General features: G+C 43.4%; 1 protein-coding gene across 3 annotated transcripts; it reads left to right on the top strand.

Moving 5' to 3' along the window:
* The first annotated feature begins 17787 nt into the window (after positions 1 to 17787).
* On the top strand, positions 17788 to 21375 carry CUNH3orf22 (chromosome unknown C3orf22 homolog). 3 transcript variants are annotated; one of them, XM_021165436.3, is made up of 4 exons: positions 17788 to 17923; positions 18738 to 18863; positions 19171 to 19296; positions 21026 to 21375. In XM_021165436.3, exons 2-4 carry the CDS (start codon positions 18775 to 18777, stop codon positions 21210 to 21212), a joined length of 402 nt encoding a protein of 133 aa, XP_021021095.2. In that variant the 5' UTR covers positions 17788 to 17923; positions 18738 to 18774; the 3' UTR covers positions 21213 to 21375. The 3 variants fall into 3 exon arrangements, with proteins under 3 accessions (XP_021021095.2, XP_021021097.2, XP_021021094.2); XM_021165438.2 differs by lacking the exon at positions 17788 to 17923 and adding an exon at positions 18061 to 18349; XM_021165435.2 differs by lacking the exon at positions 17788 to 17923 and adding an exon at positions 18379 to 18600.
* Positions 21376 to 22401: the final 1026 nt, after the last annotated feature.

Raw genomic sequence — 22401 nt, 5'->3', positions numbered from 1 at the left:
AAGTGCAAGGGCTTAATAAAGAAACTTTAGTAAAGCTCAAAGCACATATTGCACCTCACACAATAATAGTGGGAGACTTCAACATACCACTTTCATCAATGGACAGAACATGGAAACAGAAACTAAACAGGGACACAGTGAAACTAACAGAAGTTATGAAACAAATAGATTTAACAGATATCTACAGAACATTTTGTCCTAAAACAAAAGGATATACCTTCTCAGCACCTCATGGTACCTTCTCCAAAATTGACCATATAATTGGTCACAAAACAGGCCTCAACAGATACAAAAATATTGAAATTGTCCCATGCATCCTATCAGATCACCATGGACTAAAGCTGATTTTCAATAACAACATAAGTAATAGAAAGCCAACATTCATGTGGAAAGTGAACAACACTCTTCAATGATACCTTGGTTGAGGAAGGAATAAAGAAAGAAATTAAAGACTTTTTAGAGTTTAATGAAAATGAATCCACAACATACCCAAACTTATGGAAAACTCATAGCTCTGAGTGCCTCCAAAAAGAAACTAGGGAGAGCACACACTAATAGCTTGACAACATTCCTAAAATCTCTAGAACAAAAGGAAGCAAATTCACCCAAGAGGAGTAGACGGCAGGAAATAATCAAACTCAGGGGTGAAATCAACTAAGTGGAAACAAGAAGAACTATTCAAAGAATCAACCAAGTCAGGAGCTGGTTTTTTGAGAAAATCAACAAGATAGATAAATCCTTAGCCAGACTAACTAGAGGGCACATGGACAGCATCCTAATTAACAAAATCAGAAATGAAAAGGGAAACATAACAACAGAACTTGAGGAAATCCTGGGAGGGAAAAAAGAATGTGATGTAAGTCTATTTACTCAAAATACGTTTTTAAATGTTAACAAATTCAGATAAATTGAAATTATATATCTTTTCTCACCATAATGCAATAAAACTTAAATCCAAAACAAAAAAAAAAGAGGGGGGCCAGGTGGTGGTGGTGTATGCCTTTAACCCTAGCTCTTGAGAGGTAGAGGCAGGTGAATCTCTCTGAGTTCCAGGCCAGCCTGGTCTACAGAGCAAGTTTCAGGATAGCCAGAGCTACACAGAGAAACCCTGTTTTAAAAAAACACACACACACACACACAAAACAAAACAAAGCAAGAGTCTGTATAGTACAGGTGGCAGAGATGGAGGCTGCCCAAGCTTTCTGAGCCCATCCTATTGTACCCTGAGTTCCAAATGCTGAATGTGGAGCTGTTTACGTTGCTTCATCAGTTTGGGCCTGCTGTGTTACTTTATGCCCTGACTCTTCTATTTTGAAATAAGAGTGTTTACAGTGTCCCACTTATGTTGGAAGTACATAATTTGTTTTTAATTTCATAGGAGCTCACAGTCAGGAGAACTTGGACTTTTAGAATGTTGCAATTTTAAAGACTGTGAGGACTTTTGAAGTTGGAGTCTATTTTACATTGTGAGATAAAGAAGTGGTGTGGTGTGTTTTACATCAGGTTGATAAATGGTGGAGTTGTGACAGCATTGTCAATTTGACACACTCTAGAATCACATGGGAACTGGGTCTCAGTGAAGGATTGTCTAGACCAGGTTAACCTGTCTACAGGAGTTTGCCTTGATTCCTTAACTGAGCTAGGGAAACCTCTCTCTATGGCTGCCACCATCCTCTGAGCAAGGAAATCTAATCTTCAGAAGAGTGGAGAGGGCAAGCTGAGAGCAAACACCTGTACATTCTCTTCTCTCCTCTTTCTCTCCTCTCCTCTTTCTCCCCTCTCCTCTTTCTCCCTCTCCCCTCTCCTCTCCCCTCTCCTCTCCCCTCCTCTCTCCTCTCCTCCTCTCTCCTCTTCCCTCCTCTCTCCTCCTCTCTCCTCCCCTCTTCTCCCCTCTCCTCCCCTCTCCTCCCCTTTCCTCCCCTTTCCTCTCCTCTCCTCTCTCTCTCTCTCTCTCTCTCTCTCTCTCTCTCTCTCTCTCTCTCTCTCACACACACACACACACACATCTGTCCTGGCAAGAATATAACCAAAAATCGTGAGAAAATGAAGTCACACACGTTTGACTTATAAGAAATTTTGATGAGAAACAAGGACAGAGTCTCTGGGTTTTACCTAATAGTAGCTTGAGTAGAAAGCACACAGTTTTAGTGAAGAAATACTTCTTACTCAATTCTGTTTCAAAGCTTATTAAAATCAGAAGGAAGGAAACACCTTGCCCCTCAGGAGAGTCCCCCAAACATCCCAGCAACAATAGCTATAGGAAAGCCAGAAGAGCATTGAGACCCTCCTGGCTTCTGAGAGAAACTGTGGTTGGCTCTAGGGCACTGAATGAAGCATGCTGAGGATGATTCCTCCGTTGTCGTATCTGAAAAATTAATTCCACAGTGATCACTGGCAGCTGCACTAAAAGTGTAGGCTGTTTATAAAATTAATGTTTTATAAAAGTTTCCATAACCAAGCAAATGGACCAGCATGCAAGGAAACATTAGCTCTTAAGTACGAACTTTTTGGCGCCACCTAGTGTCACATGGAAGCTCGGCAGTTTTAGGAAGGAATAAACCGCACAATATAGAGTCCACATGGGTAGAGGTAAACACCTAAGCGTTCTAGAAATTTAGGGAGAAGGATTGGGCGGTAAAATAGGGAAGTAGGAGAGGCAAGCTTCTGATGGAGGAGCCATGGGTTTCTGTCAGCGAAGTGACATATAATCCGTGACTTGGTGGATAACTCTGTAGTAGAAACAACCATGGTGGTGACTTCTGATGGGGTTGGAGGCCCTCACACCTTGTCACCTGGGATTCTTAGATCACACCAGAACACGCTCTCTCACAGGCATCACCGCGATGCTGTGCCTGCCTCACGGGTTTCTACAGAGACACTCTGTTCCCGCGGATGGGAAACCAATACCATCCTCTTCATAGCCACCCCAGATGTGGAAAAGACTGTAGGAAAAAAAAAAAAAAAAACGTTGTCCCGCGCGGCCCAGAATGTGGAAGAGAGGCACGTGTGGCATCAACCCCGCGGGTCCTGCTATTCCCCTCAGAAGACTGTCAGCTGTCAGTTCCAAAGCTCACTTCAGATGACCTGGTGACGTCAAAGCTGCCACCAATCCCAGCTTCTACCTCTGGTGACTTAGTGGCCTCAACACCTTAGTTCCTTCAGGTCCCGCAGCTCCACTCTGCAGAGCCCTTTTCCGCCTCAGACATGCCCACTGAAAGGGCGTGTGACTACAGCCAAACTCACCCCTCCTTGTCCAACTTCCCAGCTCCATCCACCTGCCCAGTTCCGCACATTTTTATTATTCCACCTGTGGGACCCGCCCAACACCTCACTCTGCCCATCCTTTGGTTTAGCTCCGATGACTTGCCCAACCCTTCTTCATTCCCATCCTTCCCTTTTCCCACCCTTTAGCTCTGCCAATCCCTTCTTCCCCGCCTCTTAGCCCCGCCCTTCCTCAAGTCGTCCTACTTTATTTCTGCCCATTCCTTCTTCCTCTCCATGCTTTGAAGTCAACCACTACTTCAGCTGAGCTCCCCCTCATAACTCTGTTTACCTGTCTAGCCCCGTCCATCTCTTCTGCTCTTTTACTGACTGTATCCACTCACACATCCCTCAGATGTGCCCTGTTGGGAGCTTCTTCCAGAAAGAAGACACAGCACATATGCAGCTAGAGACACGAACTCCCCACGCACTCCAGTCGAGTCAGCTTGACAGGCTGAGTGGCCTCAAAGCTACTCACGAGGCAAAGAGTTTCACGGAAACTCACCTCCTGGTGTCTGGCGTCCTCTCTAACCCATACATTAATATTCCATTCCCGCGTTAGTCTGGTGTATGGATCCACGTGCTCTCTTTTAGTATTATCCTATTATAAGTGCCTTTTAAGATTGAATTCTGACATAGCTAAGCCTTCACCAGGTTCCAACGTCCTAGAAAGTCCTTGAGCTGACCATGGGCTTAGAATTCAGTAAGAATGTTCCTATTCAGTGACATTCAGAATTGCCTCTGATATTACACTATCACTTTGAATAAAAGCTAGGTCACTGCCCTACACAGGAATTTACTATCTTCTAGGAAGAAGGAAGTTTGAGACCTAAAGAAGAACCAGAATAGATACTTAGAACTATAGATAGCTGAGTCACACCCATACACACGTATTTACAATGGTCTAAGGGAAAGGTGGACTATACAATAGACTAAAATTGGAACTATGGCAAGGGCACGAAGCCCTTGACCCTGGCTTCTAAGATTAAGTGAATCTTAGGTGGAGCTCTTGTTGATCCCAGTTGTTAACAATGAATTCTATCCCAGGTGGTTCCTGTTAGACCTTCTGTGTTTGCATTCCTGTTTTATGGAAGAACCCAGTAACCTCTTTGTACTTTGCTGGTGTGTCACCCAACTTCCTTATTTTCTTCTGTATAAAAAGTTTGATGCTCAATTTGACAAATTACATTCAGATTCTACACAACCTCTCCTGTGTGCATCTGTCTATCATTCCATCCGACGCTTTGCCCACCTGAGACTAGAGACCTGTTCCACGCAGACAAAGGGATCCAGAGGGTCTGCGGCACTGGTTAGTTCATATTGTTGTTCCACCTATAGGGTTGAGATCCCCCAGCTCCTTGGGTACTTTCTCTAGCTCCTCCATTGGGGGCCCTGTGATCCATCCAATAGCTGACTGTAAGCATCCACTTCTGTGTTTGGTAGGCCCTGGCATAGTCTCACAAAAGACAGCTATATCTGGGTCCTTTCAGCAAAATCTTGCTAGTGTATGCAATGGTGTCAGCGTTTGGAAGCTGATTATGGGATGGATCCCTGGATATGGCAGTCTCTAGATGGTCCATCCTTTTGTCTCAGCTCCAAACTTTGTCTCTGTAACTCCTTCCATGGGTGTTTTTTTTCCAATGCTAAGAAGGGGCAAAGTGTCCACACTTTGGTCTTCATTCTTCTTGAGTTTCATGTGTTTAGCAAATTGTATCTTATATCTTGGGTATTCTAAGTTTCTGGGCTAATATCCACTTATCAGTGAGTACATATTGTGTGAGTTCTTTTGTGATTGGGTTACCTCACTCAGGATGATGCCCTCCAGGTCCATCCATTTGGCTAGGAATTTCATAAATTCATTCTTTTTAATAGCTGAGTAGTACTCCATTGTGTAAATGTACCACATTTTCTGTATACATTCCTCTGTTGAGGGGCATCTAGGTTCTTTCCAGCTTCTGGCTATTATAAATAAGGCTGCTATGAATATAGTGGAGCATGTGTCCTTCTTACCGGTTGGAACATCTTCTGGATATATGCCCAGGAGAGGTATTGCAGGATCCTCCAGTAGTACTATGTCCAATTTTCTGAGGAACTGCCAGACTGATTTCCAGAGTGGTTGTACAAGCTTGCAATTCCACCAACAATGGAGGAGTGTTCTAGCTGCATATGTATCAGAAGATGGCCTAGTCAGCCATCAGTGGAAAGAGAGGCCCATTGGTCTTGCAAACTTTATATGCCTCAGTACAGGGGGACGCCAAGGCCAAGAAATAGGAGTAGGTGGGTGGGGGAGTGGGTTGGGGAGCATGTGGGGGACTTTGGGGATAGCATTTGAAATGTAAATGAAATAAATACCTAATTTTTAAAAAAAGACACAGCACAGACTCAATACTTAGGAGTAGGGTGGAACTCAAAATTCAAACACAAGGAAATGAAGCCCAGGGATAAGGGAAGCCCCAGGGCCGAGTTCAATAAACTACGTGGACTTGGTGCTAAGCCCCTGCCTGAACAGTCTTCCCTGGACACTGTGTCCAGTGAGTGCACATTAAGCCTTCTGCTGTGCCTCTGTCACTGCTCAGATTCTCAGTCTCCAGAGAGCGCCTGGTTGGCTGGGTGTGAGGATCAGGAAATGCTTCACATTGAGCTGGGTCTAAAAAGAGCTGAAATTTGGTAATGCATGGGGGAGAGGGCATCCCAGGTAGAAGGAACAGCCTGTGAATCACCAGGAAAGGATCCCAGGCTGTCTCAGAACTGTGTGTGCCAGCCTACCCCAGGTACTTGTCTGATCCAGCAATTCAGTGTCCCGTCCTGCTAAGTGGGCATTACAGAATTTCTGGAAATTTTATTGAATTATTTTATTAAAATTCCAAATGCAATTATGAAGAATTCAAATTATGTACAGGGTATTTTTAAATGAGGATATTCTGACTTCTTCTTTTCATACTTCCTTGCTAGTTCCTGATTTTAGTGTAAATTCTTAAATTTTTCTCCAAGATGTAGTCTATGAGATGTGTCTTCTGTGATCCCTAGATTCTTCAGAACTTATATTGTGTAGTGATGCTGAATTTCATCAAAGGCATTTTTTTTTTTTGGCCTGTAATGAGATGATCGAGTAGTTTCTGTTTCTGAGTTAAATCATGTGGTATATTAAGTTTACTGATTTACGTATGTTGGACTATCCCTGCATCTCTGGGATGAAGCCAACTTGGTCATGGTGGATAATGTCTTTGATGTGTTCTTGGATTCAGTTTGTGAGTATTTTATTAAGTATTTTGTATCAATGTTCATAAGGGAAATTGCTCTGACATTCTTTGTTGAGTCTTTGTGTGTTTTAAGTTTATCAGGGTTACTATGACCTCATAGAATGAGTTTGGCAATGGTCCTGTTTATATTTTGTGGAATAGTTTTAAGAATATTAGCATTAACTCTTATTTAAATGTCTGATAGAATTCTGTGCTAAAACCATCTGGCCTATGCTTTTGATGGTTGGAAGACTTTTAATGAATGTTTCTATTTTCTGAAGGGTTATGGGGCTGTTTAGATAGTTTACTTGATCTTGACTTAACTGTGCTAAGTTGTATCTGTCTAGGTGAAAATCCACCATTTCATTTAGATTTTTTTTTTTGAATACAGGCTTTTGAAGTAAGACCTAATGATTTTTTCTTAATTTCCTCAGTTTCTTTTGTTATATCTCTCTTTTCATTTCTGATTTTGTTAATTTGGGTACTTCCTCTGTGCCTTTTAGTTTGGCTAAAGTTTTGTCTATCTTGTTGATTTTCTAAAAATAGCCAGCTCTTAGCTTCATTGATTTTTTTTTATTGTTCTGTTTCTAATTGATTGATTTCAACCCTGAGTTTGATTATTTCCTGCCATCTACCCCTCTGGAGTGTGTTTGTTTCCTTTTGTTCTAGAGCTTTCAGGTGCACTTTTAATTCATTAGTATGAGAACTCTCAAATTTATGAAGCCACTTCTTGCTATGAACTTTCTGAAAGTAGAAGGGGAAGGGCCCAGACCTCCTGGTGAACTGCCTGGAAGAGATACTATTCTAAGAAAGACCTTGGGGACAGTAGTGTGATAAGAACCTTCTACCAAAGGTGACTAGGACCCCACAGTCAGCTGACCAGTGACCATAGAGGCCATGCATGGCTGTCGTAATCAGAGGCATATCAGAAGGCCTGACTCCAGCACAAGGCAGGACTGACTTCTCAGGGACCCTATTGCAGGATGGCCTTGGATGTGATTCCTGATCATGGGGCTCAGGCCATGAATGGGAGGAAAAATGGGGAGGGGGCACCTTTCTCCTGCTTCTCAATGCTCCACACAGCAGGACACAGCAGGACACAGCAGGACACAGCCTTGGATGTGATTCCTGATCATGGAGCTCAGGCCATGAATGGGAGGAAAAATGGGGAGGGGGTACCTTTCTCCTGCTTCTCAATGCTCCACACAGCAGGACACAGAGCCTGCCATGCTCCCTCGACCCCACACTGCCTGACATACATGATCTCACAGGTGAAGCATCGGGGTGTAGACTGAGGACAAACCTGTCATCTAGATAAATACCTGAGTGAGAGGCTAGTCTGTCTGGTCTTTCTACTGAGGAGTAAGGAGGCTGGAGAGGGCACAGTGCTCTGGATTCCAGAACAAGTTGGCTGGAGGTCTGCTTGATCCAATACCTACCCCCAGCTCACAACTGGCTTTCTGATGGTCTTTATCTAAGGGGGTGGGGAAGGAAAGCAAAAAGCCTATGTGTGTAGCCAAGGCCAGATTCAGGCCATTCCTATCCCAAAGAACATGCATAAGAGTGCACATTCCTATTCAGTATTAAATGACTATTATTTGCTAAGTGGCCCACTGATGGACTCCCAAGCCACATAGATGCACAAAGGTTCTTGGAAGTCAACAAGGATTCCAGTTAAGCACTGCCAGGGAAGTCCAGAATCACCAGCCTGACTGAGGCTGCCTCCTATATAGCATATCTGGATAAAATGAATATGGAAAACATTTGAGCAGCTCTGCCATTCACAGTTATTTTTCCATTTGTTTAGGTATTGTTTACTTTCTTTGAATTTTTGTAGAATTTTAGAAAAAATAGCAGATACATGGCAAATGAGCCAGTGCAATAAAAACAAATACAAGCATGTATGGTGAGTGAAGAGGCCAGCTAACATTGCAAACACCTCTGTCTCTCTGGAGGGAGAAACAAGTAGATCCCCTCCAAACCAGGGATGACATGTGCACCCCGTAAACTCTGAAGATCACTTCTCCACTCTAGCAGATGCCTGGGTAGGGGCTTCTGATTTGTTTTGGTTTTTAAAGTAGATTAAAAGCAAGAGCTGTTTTGTCTTTGGTCCCTAGTCAGGAAGGAGGCTTCAGGACTTCCCAGCACTACCTTTAAATGAGCAGCTGCTAGGTAAATTCCCAGACCTCTTCCCCATCTCCACTCCCATAATTTTGGCTGCTAGTATGTCACCCATGTTCTGGACAGAAACTGGTGGACACTTGAGGGGCACTTCATATTCATCAAAGGTAAAATCGTCCAAGAGGAACTATCAATTCTGAATATCTATGCTCCAAATACAAAGGCAGCCACATTCATTAAAGAAACTTTAGTAAAGCTCAAAGCACACATTGCACCTCACACAATAATAGTGGGAGACTATTATTACACGACTTTCACCAATGGACAGATCATGGAAACAGAAACTAAACAGGGACACAGTGAAACTAACAGAAGTTATGAATCAAATGGATCTGGCAGATATCTACAGAACATTCTATCCTAAAACAAAAGGATATACCTTCTTCTCAGCACCTCATGGTACCTTCTCCAAAATTGACCACATAATTGGTCACAAAACAGGCCTCAACAGATACAAAAATATTGAAATTGTCCCATGCATCCTATCAGATCACCATGGACTAAGGCTGATCTTCAATAACAAAATAAATAATAGAAAGCGAACATTCACGTGGAAACTGAACATCACTCTTCTCAATGATACCTTGGTCAAGGAAGGAATAAAGAAAGAAATTAAGGACTTTTTAGAGTTCAATGAAAATGAAGCCACAACATACCCAAACTTATGGGATGCAATGAAAGCATTTCTAAGAGGAAAACTCATAGCTCTGAGTGCCTCCAAAAAGAAACTAGAGAGAGCACACATTAGCAGCTTGACAACACACCTAAAAGCACTAGAACAAAAGGAAGCAAATTCACCCAAGAGGAGTAGAAGGCAGGAAATAATCAAACTCAGGGGCGAAAACAACCAAGTGGAAACAAGAAGAACTATTCAAAGAATCAACCAATCAAGGAGCTGGTTCTTTGAGAAAATCAACAAGATAGATAAACCCTTAGCCAGATTCACTAGAGGGCACAGGGAAAGCATTCTAATTAACAAAATCAGAAATGAAAAAGGAGACATAACAACAGATCCTGAAAACATCCAAAACACCATCAGATCCTTCTACAAAAGGCTATACTCAACAAAACTGGAGAACCTGGATGAAATGGAGATGTTTCTAGACAGATACCAGGTACCAAAGTTGAATCAAGATCAGGTTAATGATCTAAACAGCCCTATATCCCCCAAAGAAATAGAAGCAGTCATTAATAGTCTCCCAACCAAAAAAAGCCCAGGACCAGATAGATTTAGTGCAGAGTTCTATCAGACCTTCAAAGAAGATCTAATCCCAGTTCTTCACAAACTATTCCACAAAATAGAAACAGAAGGTATTCTACCCAACTCATTTTATGAAGCCACAATTACTCTGATACCTAAACCACAAAAAGACCCAACAAAGATAGAAAACTTCAGACCAATATCCCTTGTGAATATTGATGCAAAAATCCTCAATAAAGTTCTTTCTAACTGAATCCAAGAACACATCAAAACAATCATCCATTCTGACCAAGTAGGTTTCATCCCAGGGATGCAGGGATGGTTCAATATACAGAAATCCATCAACATAATCCAGTATATAAACAAACTCAAAGACAAAAACCACATGATCATCTCGTTAGATGCGGAAAAAAGCATTTGACAAGATCCAACACCCATTCATGATAAAAGTCTTGGAAAGATCAGGAATTCAAGGCCCATACCTAAACATGATAAAAGCAATCTACAGCAAACCAGTAGCCAACATCAAAGTAAATGGTGAGAAGCTTGAAGCAATACCTCTAAAATCAGGGACTAGACAAGGCTGCCGACTTTCTCCATACCTATTCAACATTGTACTTGAAGTCCTAGCCAGAGCAATTCGACAACAAAAAGAGATCAAGGGGATACAAATTGGTAAAGATGAAGTCAAAATATCACTTTTTGCAGATGATATGATAGTATATATAAGTGACCCTAAAAACTCCACCAGAGAACTACTAAACCTGATAAACAGCTTCGGTGAAGTAGCTGGATATAAAATTAACTCAAACAAATCAATGGCCTTTCTCTACACAAAGAATAAACAGGCTGAGAAAGAAATTAGGGAAACAACACCCTTCTCAATAGTCACAAATAGTATAAAATATCTTGGCGTGACTCTAACTAAGGAAGTGAAAGATCTGTATAATAAAAACTTCAAGTCTCTGAAGAAAGAAATTATAGAAGATCTCAGAAGATGGAAAGATCTCCCATGCTCATGGATTGGCAGGATCAACATTGTAAAAATGGCTATCTTGCCAAAAGCAATCTACAGATTCAATGCATCCCCATCAAAATTCCAACTCAATTCTTCAACGAATTAGAAACAGCAATCTGCAAATTTATCTGGAATAACAAAAAACCTAGTATAGCAAAAACTCTTCTCAAGGATAAAAGAACCTCTGGTGGAATCACCATGCCGGACCTAAAGCTTTACTACAGAGCAATTGTGATAAAAACTACATGGTACTGGTATAGTGACAGACAAGTAGACCAATGGAATAGAATTGAAGACCCAGAAATGAACCCACACACCTATGGTCACTTGATCTTCGACAAGGGAGCTAAAAACATCCAGTGGAAGAAAGACAGCATTTTCAACAAATGGTGCTGGCACAACTGGTTGTTATCATGTAGAAGAATGGGAATCAATCCATTCCTATCTCCTTGTACTAAGGTCAAGTCTAAGTGGATCAAGGAACTTCACATAAAACCAGAAACACTGTAACTTATACAGGAGAAAGTGGGGAAAAGCCTTGAAGATATGGGCCCAGGGCAAAAATTCTTGAATAGAACAGCAATGGCTTGTGCTGTAAGATTGAGAATTGACAAGTGGGACCTCATGAAACTGCAAAGCTTCTGCAAGGCAAAAGACACCATCAATAAGACAAAAAAAACCACCAACAGATTGGGAAAGGTTCTTTACCTATCCTAAATCAGATAAGGGACTAATATCCAATATATATAAAGAACTCAAGAAGGTGGACTCCAGAAAATCAAATAACCCCATTAAAAAATGGGGCTCAGAACTGAACAAAGAATTCTCACCTGAGGAATACCGAATGGCAGAGAAGCACCTGAAAAAATGTTCAACATCCTTAATCATCAGGGAAATGCAAATCAAAACAACTCTGAGATTCCACCTCACACCAGTCAGAATGGCTAAGATGAAAAATTCAGGTGACAGCAGATGCTGGCAAGGATGTGGAGAAAGAGGAACACTCCTCCATTGTTGGTGGGATTGCAAGCTTGTACAACCACTCTGGAAATCAGTCTGGCAGTTCCTCAGAAAATTGCACATAGTACTACCGGAGGATCCAGCAATACCTCTCCTGGGCATATATCCAGAAGATGTCCCAACCGGTAAGAAGGACACATGCTCCACTATGTTCATAGCAGCCTTATTTATAATAGCCAGAAGCTGGAAAGAACCCACATGCCCCTCAACAGAGGAATGGATACAGAAAATATGGTACATTTACACAATGGAGTACCACTCAGCTATTAAAAAGAATGAATTTATGAAATTCCTAACCAAATGGATGGACCTGGAGGGCATCATCTTGAGTGAGGTAACACAATCACAAAGGAACTCACACAATATATATTCACTGATAAGTGGATATTAGCCCAAAACTTAGGATACCCAAGATATAAGATACAATTTGCTAAACGCATGAAACTCAAGAAGAATGAAGACCAAAGTGTGGACACTATGCCCCTTTTTAGAATTGGGAACAAAACACCCATGGAAGGAGTTACAGAGACAAAGTTTGGAGCTGTGATGAAAGGATGGACCATCTAGAGACTCTCATATCCAGGGATCTATCCCATAATCAGCTTCCAAACGCTGACACCATTGCATACACTAGCAAGACTTAGCTGAAAGGACCCAGATATAGCTGTCTCTTGTGACTATGCTGGGGCCTAGCAAACACAGGAGTGGATGCTCACAGTCAGCTATTGGATGGATCACAGCGTTCCCAATGGAAAAGCTAGAGAAAGTACCCAAGGAGTTAAAGGGATCTGCAACCCTATAGGGGGAACAACATGATGAACTAACCAGTACCCCAGAGCTCTTGTCTCTAGCTGCATATGTATCGAAAGATGGCCTAGTCGGCCATCACTGGAAAGAGAGGCCCATTGGACTTGCAAACTTTATATGCCCCAATACAGGGGAATGCCAGGGCCAAAAGAATGGGAATGGGTGTGTAGGGAAGTGGGGGGGGGGAGTATGGTGGACTTTTGGGATATCATTGGAAATGTAATTGAAGAAAATACGTAATAAAAAAATTTTTTTTTAAAATCCATAATATGAGTGGATGATGGTGGCACATACCATTAATCCTAGCACTCAGGAGGCAAAGGAAGGCAGATCTCTATGAGTTTGAGGCCAACATGGTCTACAATCCAGACAGGGCTATACAGAGACACCTTGTCTTGAAAAGCGAAAGAAAGAAAGAAAGAAAGAAAGAAAGAAAGAAAGAAAGAAAGAAAGAAAGAAAGAAAGAAAGAAAGGAAGGAAGGAAGGAAGGAAGGAAGGAAGGAAGGAAGGAAGGAAGGAAGGAAGGAAGGAAGGAAGGAAGGAAGAAAGAAAGAAAGAAAGAAAGAAAGAAAGAAAGAAAGAAAGAAAGAAAGAAAGAAAGAAAGAAAGAGAAAGAAAGAAAGAAAGGGGAAGGGAAAGGAAAAGGAAAAGGAAAAGGAAAGGAAAGAAAAAAGGAAGGAAGGAAGGAAAGAAAAAGGAAGAAAGGAAGGAAGGAAGAATGAAGAAAGAAGAAAAAGAAAACAAAAGAAAAAAGATGGTTTTTTTTTTAAAGAAAAAGCACAATATGCAAGCAAAAGAGCTGTTGAGACTAAAAACCAACAAACAACAACAAAAGGAAACAAAAACAGATGCTGAAAGCATTATGAGACAAACAAAACCCTCCAAAACTACCACAGAATCTTTCTTCTGTTGGCCATCTACTGATGGGCATGGGGCCTCCCATGAGACTGCATTGCAGCAAACTAATTTTTCCTTTGTGAGCTATTGTCAGTTGGAGATAGCTTCTTGGTTAGAGATGGGGGTTCATGTCTACTTCCCCTCTCCATGCTGAGAACCCCACTGTACTTGTGAACCCTGTGTACTGCCACAGTCTCTGTGGGCTTGAGTGTGCATCAGTCCCGTTGTGTCTGGAAGACATTGCTCAGTGTCATCCATCCCTGGCCTTTACACTCTTTCTGCCTCCTCTTCCACACAGCTCCCTGAGCCCTGAGGGGAGGGACTTGAGAAAGTCATCACATTTAGAACGTGGTGTTCCTAGGTCTCTTGCTCTCGGCACACTTTCTGGTTCTGGGTCTCTGTATTTGTTCCTGTCTCCTGCAGGAGGAAGGGTCTCTGGCTGATCATGCGCAGAATGTCATTAGGAGTCATTCTAGTGCTGTGTACCTTTATCAGGACAGTAGTATCTGATTTTTCTCTAGGAAAACAAATAGATCTATGGCCCGTCTAGACTCAGATTCTTAGCCACCCAGGCAGTGTCAGACATGGGTTCCATCTAATGGAGTGGGCCTTAAATGGGATCAGTTAATGTGGTTGGTTATTCCCACAAATTTTGTGCCAATTTGTACCAGTATATCATTCAGGCAGGTAACAATGGTAGACTGAAGGGTTTGTAGATGGGCTGGTGTTTAACTTTCTCCTCTGGTAGTGTGCAGACTAATTCCCAGGACCATGAACACTAGTGAGTAGGGGTGAAGGCTCTAGGTAGGAACCATTCAATGAGATATGTTTGTGTTTTTTCATGTCCAATGGGATATGTTTGCAGAGAACAGCCACCTGGAAATCATCTGAGCTGCTTGGGGGTTTCCATGGGACCCCTTTGGCTAATAATTTAGATGTGACGCATTTCTGGCACTGGAGGTTTCATTTGGTGGTAAAAGGGTCCATTTGTGGCTTTACCTCCACATTATTTGGTGGTTCCATTTAGATTTCTTTCATACATATAAATCTTCTACTATAGTAGGTTTCCATAGAACTCTTCAAATGGCCCTGAGTGTTATCTGTCCCTCACCATAATCCTTCCCTTACCCACCTCTTCCCTCCCATCTCTCCATAACTATATATTCTACTTCCCCTTCCTTGGAAGATTCTCCTCACCCAGCCCCTTACTCTACACGTAACCTCTGTGATTATACAACTAGTAGCATTCCTAACAAAAGGCTTAAAAGCTAACATCCACATATAAGAAAATACATACTTTGTCTTTTTTGATTATTTTTTCCTAGTTCCACCCATTTACCTGAAATTTTCACCTTTTTTTTAACAAGCAATATTCCATTGTGTAAATAGGCAACATTTTCTGTACCCATTCATCTGATTATGGACATCCAGGTTATGTCAAATTTCTGACTACTTTGAATAGAGCAGTAATAAACATAAATGAGCAAGTGTCTCTGTAGTAGGATGGAGAGTCCTCTGGATATATTAAGAGAAGAGTAGCTGGATCTTGAGGTATATCCATTCCCAGTTTCCTGAGGAGCCACCACACTTGATTTTCATAGTGCTGTACAAGTCCCACATCTTGACATCATGAGCTACCATTTTTTTATTGATCTTGGCCATTTTGACTGTTGTAATATGAAATCTCAAAGTAGATTTGTTTTGCATTTCACTAATGACCAATAATGTTGAACATTTCTTAAGTATTTCTTGGCAATTTGTATCTTATCTTTTCAGAACTTTAGTTCTGTATGCCATTTTAATTTGTTCATTTTCTTGGTGTCCAGGATTTTGGTTTTTTTTTTTTTTTTAGTTCTGTGTGTATCTTAGATGTTAGTCCTCCATCAGATGCATAAATCTGTAAAGATCTATTACCATCCTGTACCCTGCCACTTTGTCTTAATGATGGTGTCCTTTGCCATATGGAAGCTATTCAGTTTCATGAGGTCCCACTATTGTTCATAGTGCCTGTGCTAGTGGTGTCCTGTTAAGGACGTCTTTTTCTGTGACAATGAGTTAAAGGTTACTCCCAACTTTCTCTTCTTTTACATTCCTGATATCTGGCTTTATGCTGAGGTCCTTGATCCATTTGGAGTTAATTTTTGTGCAAGGTGATAAATATAGATCTATTTGCATTATTCTAGATGCAGCCATCCATTCTGAGCAGCATCACTTGTTAAAGATGCTATCTTTTTTTTCAATTTTCTATTAGATATTTTCATTTACATTTCAAATATGCTGTCCCAAAAGTCCCCTATACCTTCCCCCTGCCCTGCTCCTTGCCCACCCACTCCCACTTCTTGGCCCTGGCATTCCCCTGTACTGGGGCATATAAAGTTTGCAAGACCAAGAGGCCTCTCTTCCCAATGATGGCCAACTAGACCAAAAGATGCTGTCTTTTATCCAATGTGTATTTCTAGTTTCTTTGTCAAACATCAGGTGTTGGTAGGTATATGAATTTGTGTCTGGGTCTTCAATTTGAGTCCATTGATCAACATGTCCAATACCATACAGTTTTTATTACTATAGCCCTATATTACAATTTGGGATTCACCATGGTGATACCTCCAACAGTTCTTTTATGATTCAGGATTGTTTCCACTATTCTGGTTTTTCTGTTTGTTTATGTATGAAGCTGAAGATTGTCCTTTCAATTTCTGTGAAGAACTGTTGGAATTTTGTATTGAATCTGTACATCACTTTTGATAGGATGATCATTTTCACTATATTAATTCTAAAGATACATGAACATGGGAGTTCTTCCCATCATCCAATATCTTCATTCTTTATTCTTCTCTCAAAATACAACCTGACTACTATTTCCCCTCCATCTTCTCTCCCCAACATCCCTCTTCCCCAGATCCACTATTCTTCTATGTCCCTTCCAAAAACAGCAGGCCTCCCAGTGATATCAACCAACACAACATAAAGGTACAATAAGACTAGGCACATACCCTCATATCAAAGCTGGGTGAGGCAACCTGATATGAGGAAAAGGGTCCCACTCCTACTGTTAGGAGTCACACAAAAACACCTAGCTAACAACCATAGCATAAAAAGTTTTACATTTCCTTCTTAATTTCTGTCTTGAGCCATTTTTCACATAGTAGTGGGGTTTTTTTTCAGTTTTCATGAGCTCATGTTATCTGCTGTTTTGTTATTGATGTCCACGTTTAATCCATGGTCATTACATAGGATGTTATTTCAATTTTCTTGCATTTCTTGGGACTTGTCTGTGCCCAAGCACATTGTTAATTTTGGAGAAAGTTCTATAAGCTGCTGAGGGAGAAAAGGTATATTCTTTTGTGCTTAGGTGAAATGTTCTGTGGCTATCTGCTAGGCCCATTTGATTTATGATGTCATTTAGCTCTAAAATTTGTTTAGTTTTTGTCTGGCTGACCTATCTATTGGTGAGATTGGGGTACTAGTCAGGCATCCATCATCTGCACTGTTCTCAACATTCTTATCTTCCAAGTTCTATGGAACAGCCCACTGAGATTACAGTACTCAATGGTGTTCTAGTCCAAGGTTCCAAAGTCCTTCCGCAGTACTCCCTAAAACACATGGTCAGGTCTTCCACAGAAACATCCCACTCAGGGTACCAACTTCTTATGGTTGCTGTTGCTGTAAACTATCCAGAACAACTTACAGCGGTAAGTACCTACTTCCTCCAATAAGCCCCATCATCTATCTCCACTATCCCGCACAGCACCATAAAATCATGAATTCATTAGTGGGTTGTCCCTCTGATTATTTCAGAGCCCTTACCATCTAATCACCTCTCAGTTATTGTATCTGCCAGCTGGGGACAGCACTTGCAGCATGTGAGCCTTCTGGGAGAGTCTGAACCATCCAGCTGTAAGAAATGTGTTCTCATCTGTATCTCCCCACTTCGAGTCCAGTCTTTTGTCAACCCCAGCCACTCCAAGGTGGTCCCAGTGAAGAACCAGCAACTTTTGTTCAAACTCTCAGTGCCTTCACCTGGTTTCCCTGCTGTTCACTTTGAGTCACTTGTCTAAGAAACTGGGGTAGGGACTCTTCTGGCCCAGAGGAGAGAAGGAAGAAAGCCTAAATCTAGGCTTAAGGATTTGAGCTGTCTGCTGAGAATTCAGTCTCCTGTACAACCTTGGTTGGGTCACCTGAAACAACCCTCTTGCCTACTCTTTGGCATCTCCTGACAGCACTGGCCACATCCTCAGACCTCTCAACCCATCTCATTGCCTGGCTGCTCCTCTGTTTCTATTCTCTCTCCTTATCAAGGTAAGCCCTCTGCAGATCTCCTGGGCTGTGCTGGTAGACCTGCCCTCAGCTGCTGTGAGACATATCAGCAATTACTCTGCCACTGATTGTGACCTCAGAGGTTTCTGACCTCAGAATGGGCCTATGGGCCCTGTTGGTCCAGAGCCATGGAATTATGGTTCCCTTGGTGCCTGGCACTCAGGATCATGGCCAGGATCAACCCTAGTGTAGTCACTTAAGAGTGTGCATACTATGTGCCTCTGCTGGTTTGCTTGCTCCTAGAACACCTTGGGCCTGGGTCTCCCATCTGACTGAGGCTTCTGAGTGTGACAGCTGTGGGGCTACAGCAGCTTTTTCACTTGCAACTTCCTACGAAGGAGCTGTTCCTGGGCTTTGTAAACCAAGTCCTAATCACTGTCACATTGGAGATTTAGACTAGGCTACCTGGTAAGCTCCTGCAACCTGCATGGCCCTGAAGGAAGAGCCCCAGGCCAGTTAATGAAGTTAGTTACTGCTACAAGGTGGTAGTAGAGATGCCTGGAATGGTGTCATGAGTCACAAGATTCCTTGGTCAGCTGAAATCAGCCAAATGACAGGGCCATCACAAAAATGGAAGCAAGACAGCCAGAAGGGGTTCTGCCACATCCTTGTCACTCAAGATTGTGGTATTCTGGAAGACTAGTTTACCATTTTGTCAGGTAGATGCAAACAAAGCAGTTTTCCTTTTGGAGCTCTTTCCCTCTTCCCATGAAAACTGGGCTAATGACAATGTTCTTCATCAGTGGGGAGAGTTAAGCAAGCTCATGACTTCCTACTCCTGCTTCTTCTCTGGCAGCCTCCTCTGTGCAGGACACAGCCTAACGCCCTCTGTGATGGACTCAAAAGGCCACAAGAAGCCCTGCCGGCATAAGAAGAAGAAAATCAAGACTTATGAGAGATTGGTCAAGAAGTTTCCTTACAGGTACAAGACACCTAGACACTTAGGGCTGAGCCCTGTTGCAAGCCCCATATTGCTCCCAGGTCCCAGAACACAGAGTGTTCTGAAGAGCTGGGGCTAGGAGGAGTGACTCTAGTCCATGGGGCACCTGAGGAACCCTGTACCACCGGTGGCCAACAATCTAGCTCTTCCTTCTTCACCTACTGTCCCAGTCCAGGTGAAAAGCTACATTTCCTGTAATGCACTGAGTATGGGGCCAAACAGATCTAGGTGTGAACCCCTGTAGGTGGCTGGTAGTTATAGGCACTTAACCACTCAAGGCCCCTTCTAGGTTACCTCATTTGACGGAGCCTAGCACAGCATGCCCACCATCTTGTAAGGCCAAGAGCAACTCACTGAAGGACAAACTGCCCTTACAGAAGAATCTGGTGCCAACACGGTCCATCCCCATCCCAGGGTAAGTTCCTGTACTTGGCTGCCTTCGGTGGTCATACACAAACAAACATGTCTTGTCGACATCACCCCACCCTGAGGGGAAACCTCAGTCACTTTCAGGCAGGTCCTCTCATCGTCATCAGACATGTGACTACAATGTTCCATCCTAAACAGAGGCACAGGGAACAAGAGATTGCACCCAGCTATAGTGCACCTGCCACACGGGCATGGTGGACAAGCTGTTCCATCCTGGGGGACTTTCAGGGCCAGGTGGCAAAGGGTGCCCTGGCACTCCAGCCCCACCTCAATGCCTCAGAACCCACAGTTATTGTTCAGTCCCTGTGTATCAGCTCTGGCCAGTCACCAGTCTGTACCTTTACTCCACAGCACACCCAAAGAGACATGAATAAAAGCACACACACACACACACACACACACCCTAGCCTTGGTCTCTGGTCTCTTCCCTTCCCTTATCTGGGAATTCAGAGCAAGAATTCTCTGACATCTAAACCAAACCTCCTAACCCATGGGGGATTTGCTGCTGAGGCTGTGGTCAAAGAGCTGCTAAGTCTCTAGACCTCTGTCTCCATTTGGACATATGCTGCATTCGAATCTAAGCTGCAAAATGGAAGCAGCTTAGATCCAGGATAGGATGTAGAAATCCAATCTAGCCATGTTAGAGTGAGGGAAGGTGTTGGGGCTGACCCCCCCCCCATACTCTGAACCATGTCTGGACCAAGACCTAGTAGGGTGTGGCCAAGATCCCAGGCAAAAGGGTATGACCTACCCTTTTAGGTAGGGCATACTATGACCTACCATGGGCAGGAAGTACAGAAACTCAAGGAGAAAACCACACAGTGACAGATGTTTTAGGGAGCATATGATGCTATGGTTCACAGTGAGACCAGCCTAAGAGAACCCCTGGGCAGCATTGAAGCGAGGCATGTGGGAAATTGGTTCTTCCCCCAGCTGGAGGAACAGCCAGGGCTGGGGAGCTAGGAGAGGAATGTGGGGGCTGGGCAGCCTACCACTTTAGAACAGATGAGCAGGGGACAAGTGGGAGGAGCCCTAGCCCCATTAGGTCCTCTAGCTCTAAATCTTTGCCTGCTTCTTGCTGAAAGTCCAACCAAGAAGGCCAATTATGGAGTCCAGAGCACAGAGAAAGGAGAAGGAGCAAGGTGAAAGAGGTACAGGGACCTTGAAGGAGAAGCCCAAATGTAAGGGACTTCACTTGCAGATGCCATAGGGGGAAGAGAGCAAGGACCCACCTAGTGAATGTGTGAAGGTGGTCTCAGATAAGAGGAACCAGTCTCAGGTGCGAGAGGCCAGCCTCAGATTGAGGACTGTTTCTGGTGGGGAGCTAGGGGCTAGCCTCAGGTGGGTGGTAACCACAGAAGAAGAATTAGCATGACTTAGCTGCCCCAATCAACTGACATAACTCACCTAGTGGATGAGCAGAACTAAGATATACCCTAAGCTCTGCCCGTGGAGGCCCAAAAAGTAATAGAAATCTGCTGTGTTCAGCTTAGATTTCCAAGGCTGGAAGAGCAGGTGGCAGGAATAGTGTGTGAAGCCACTTCCTGGGCCTCTGAGTTGGCAGCCATTGGTTACAGAGGCTGCTTACAGGGCTGGGACAGGCCTAGCTGGAGATAGATCTGTCAAGAGCCTTCACAAATATGGCCCTGTCTGCTTGGCTGGTTGCAACCTGCAGGGTTCCCTGGGTCAGGTGTGGTTCTATATGTCTTCTCTAGGCTCGGCGCTCCGCAAGTCACATGGCCATTCGGCTTCTACTCACCACCCCCACATCCCCCACTGTGTAACCTCTGGGAACTTAAATTACTGCAGCTCCGTTTCCCCACACAAGATCTTCCCAGGCTGCCTCCTCTGCAGGCCCCTGACACCAGTGGGATTTCAAAGCCACCTGAGAGCATTCCCTAGAACGCCTGCTTTTCAAGGCTCCTTTCTTAGCCTCATTCTCTCTGCTCCAGACAGCTGCCTCAGAGACATTTGTAAAGGGAGCAGCCTTGTAGACCACTAAAAAAACAGGAGTGGTCCATCCCCCACATGCAAAGACCATACAGCACCAATAAACTTTGCAGGTTCAAATCCCATTTCTGCTTGGATTGGTCAATATGCTCCTAATTTCTCAACTTTAAAATGGGTATAATTTTTAACCATGAAGCCTTAAAGATTTAAAAGAGCAAATGACATTTCTAGAGTTTTATCCAAATGCATGCACATGTAAATCAAGGTATTGGAACAATAATGGTAGTCATTCTAGTAGTTGGAAATAGCAAGAGTGGGAGGCAACTAAACACCTCTTAGTAGGCATTGCTGATGCTCACAGCTACACCCACACTGTTAGGCAGCTGTTAAAGAAGCAACTATGTATTGGTATGGAATGATTCACAAAGTATAGTAATATTTTTAAAGCATAGAAGTACCTGAAAAGCTCTCTTGTCGATATTAAAAATGTATGTGTGCATGAGTCTGTGCATGTTGCCTGCGAGGGGACATGTTGGCATGTGAGAATCCATGACAGCAACCCGAGACCATAGCTCTGCCCTTCTAGCCAAACTGGCCATCTAGAGAGAGCCTCATTAGTCAGTACCACATGAGAGGGCATGTGCATGTAACCAGCAGCAGCACCAATAAGCACTGAGGGGTGGTGGCACAGCACCTGGAGGTGCCTGGATGTAACACACCTAGGAGTGTGACATCATAGTTGGTGTTCATTTCATCAAATGGGTTCTATCTGGGGCTGTGTGGAAGCTGAGCAGAGCTAGGAAACAAGGTGAGTGGTAAAACAAGGTGGTAAGGAAATAGGTGTGAAGCAGCTGAGCCTTCAGTGAACTGTAACAGAGTGAGGGCCAGAATATGCCTAGCAAACAGGGTGGGTGATCTCTGGTGTGACCACAGGCCCCACAGCCTCTCACTCCAATTTGGCTAGAAGGGCACAGCTGTGGTTTCGGGTTGCTGGGGAAGACCCCAAGCCCTGGGCTCTCCATGTCCCTCCAGTGGAGCGAGTGGTAAGCTGGGGCAAAGGATTCTGCCAGCCGACAGCAGCAATGGCAACTCTTTTCCACTGTGGCTGCTCACAGACATGTGCCCTGAGGGCCTCAGACAG

This window comes from Mus caroli, unplaced genomic scaffold (assembly GCF_978045245.1).
Source record: "Mus caroli unplaced genomic scaffold, Mus_caroli_1 scaffold_7, whole genome shotgun sequence".
Taxonomy (NCBI): domain Eukaryota; kingdom Metazoa; phylum Chordata; class Mammalia; order Rodentia; family Muridae; genus Mus; species Mus caroli.
The sequence above is the reverse complement of the archived record's forward strand: the minus strand, read 5'-3'. Positions and strand labels throughout refer to the sequence as shown.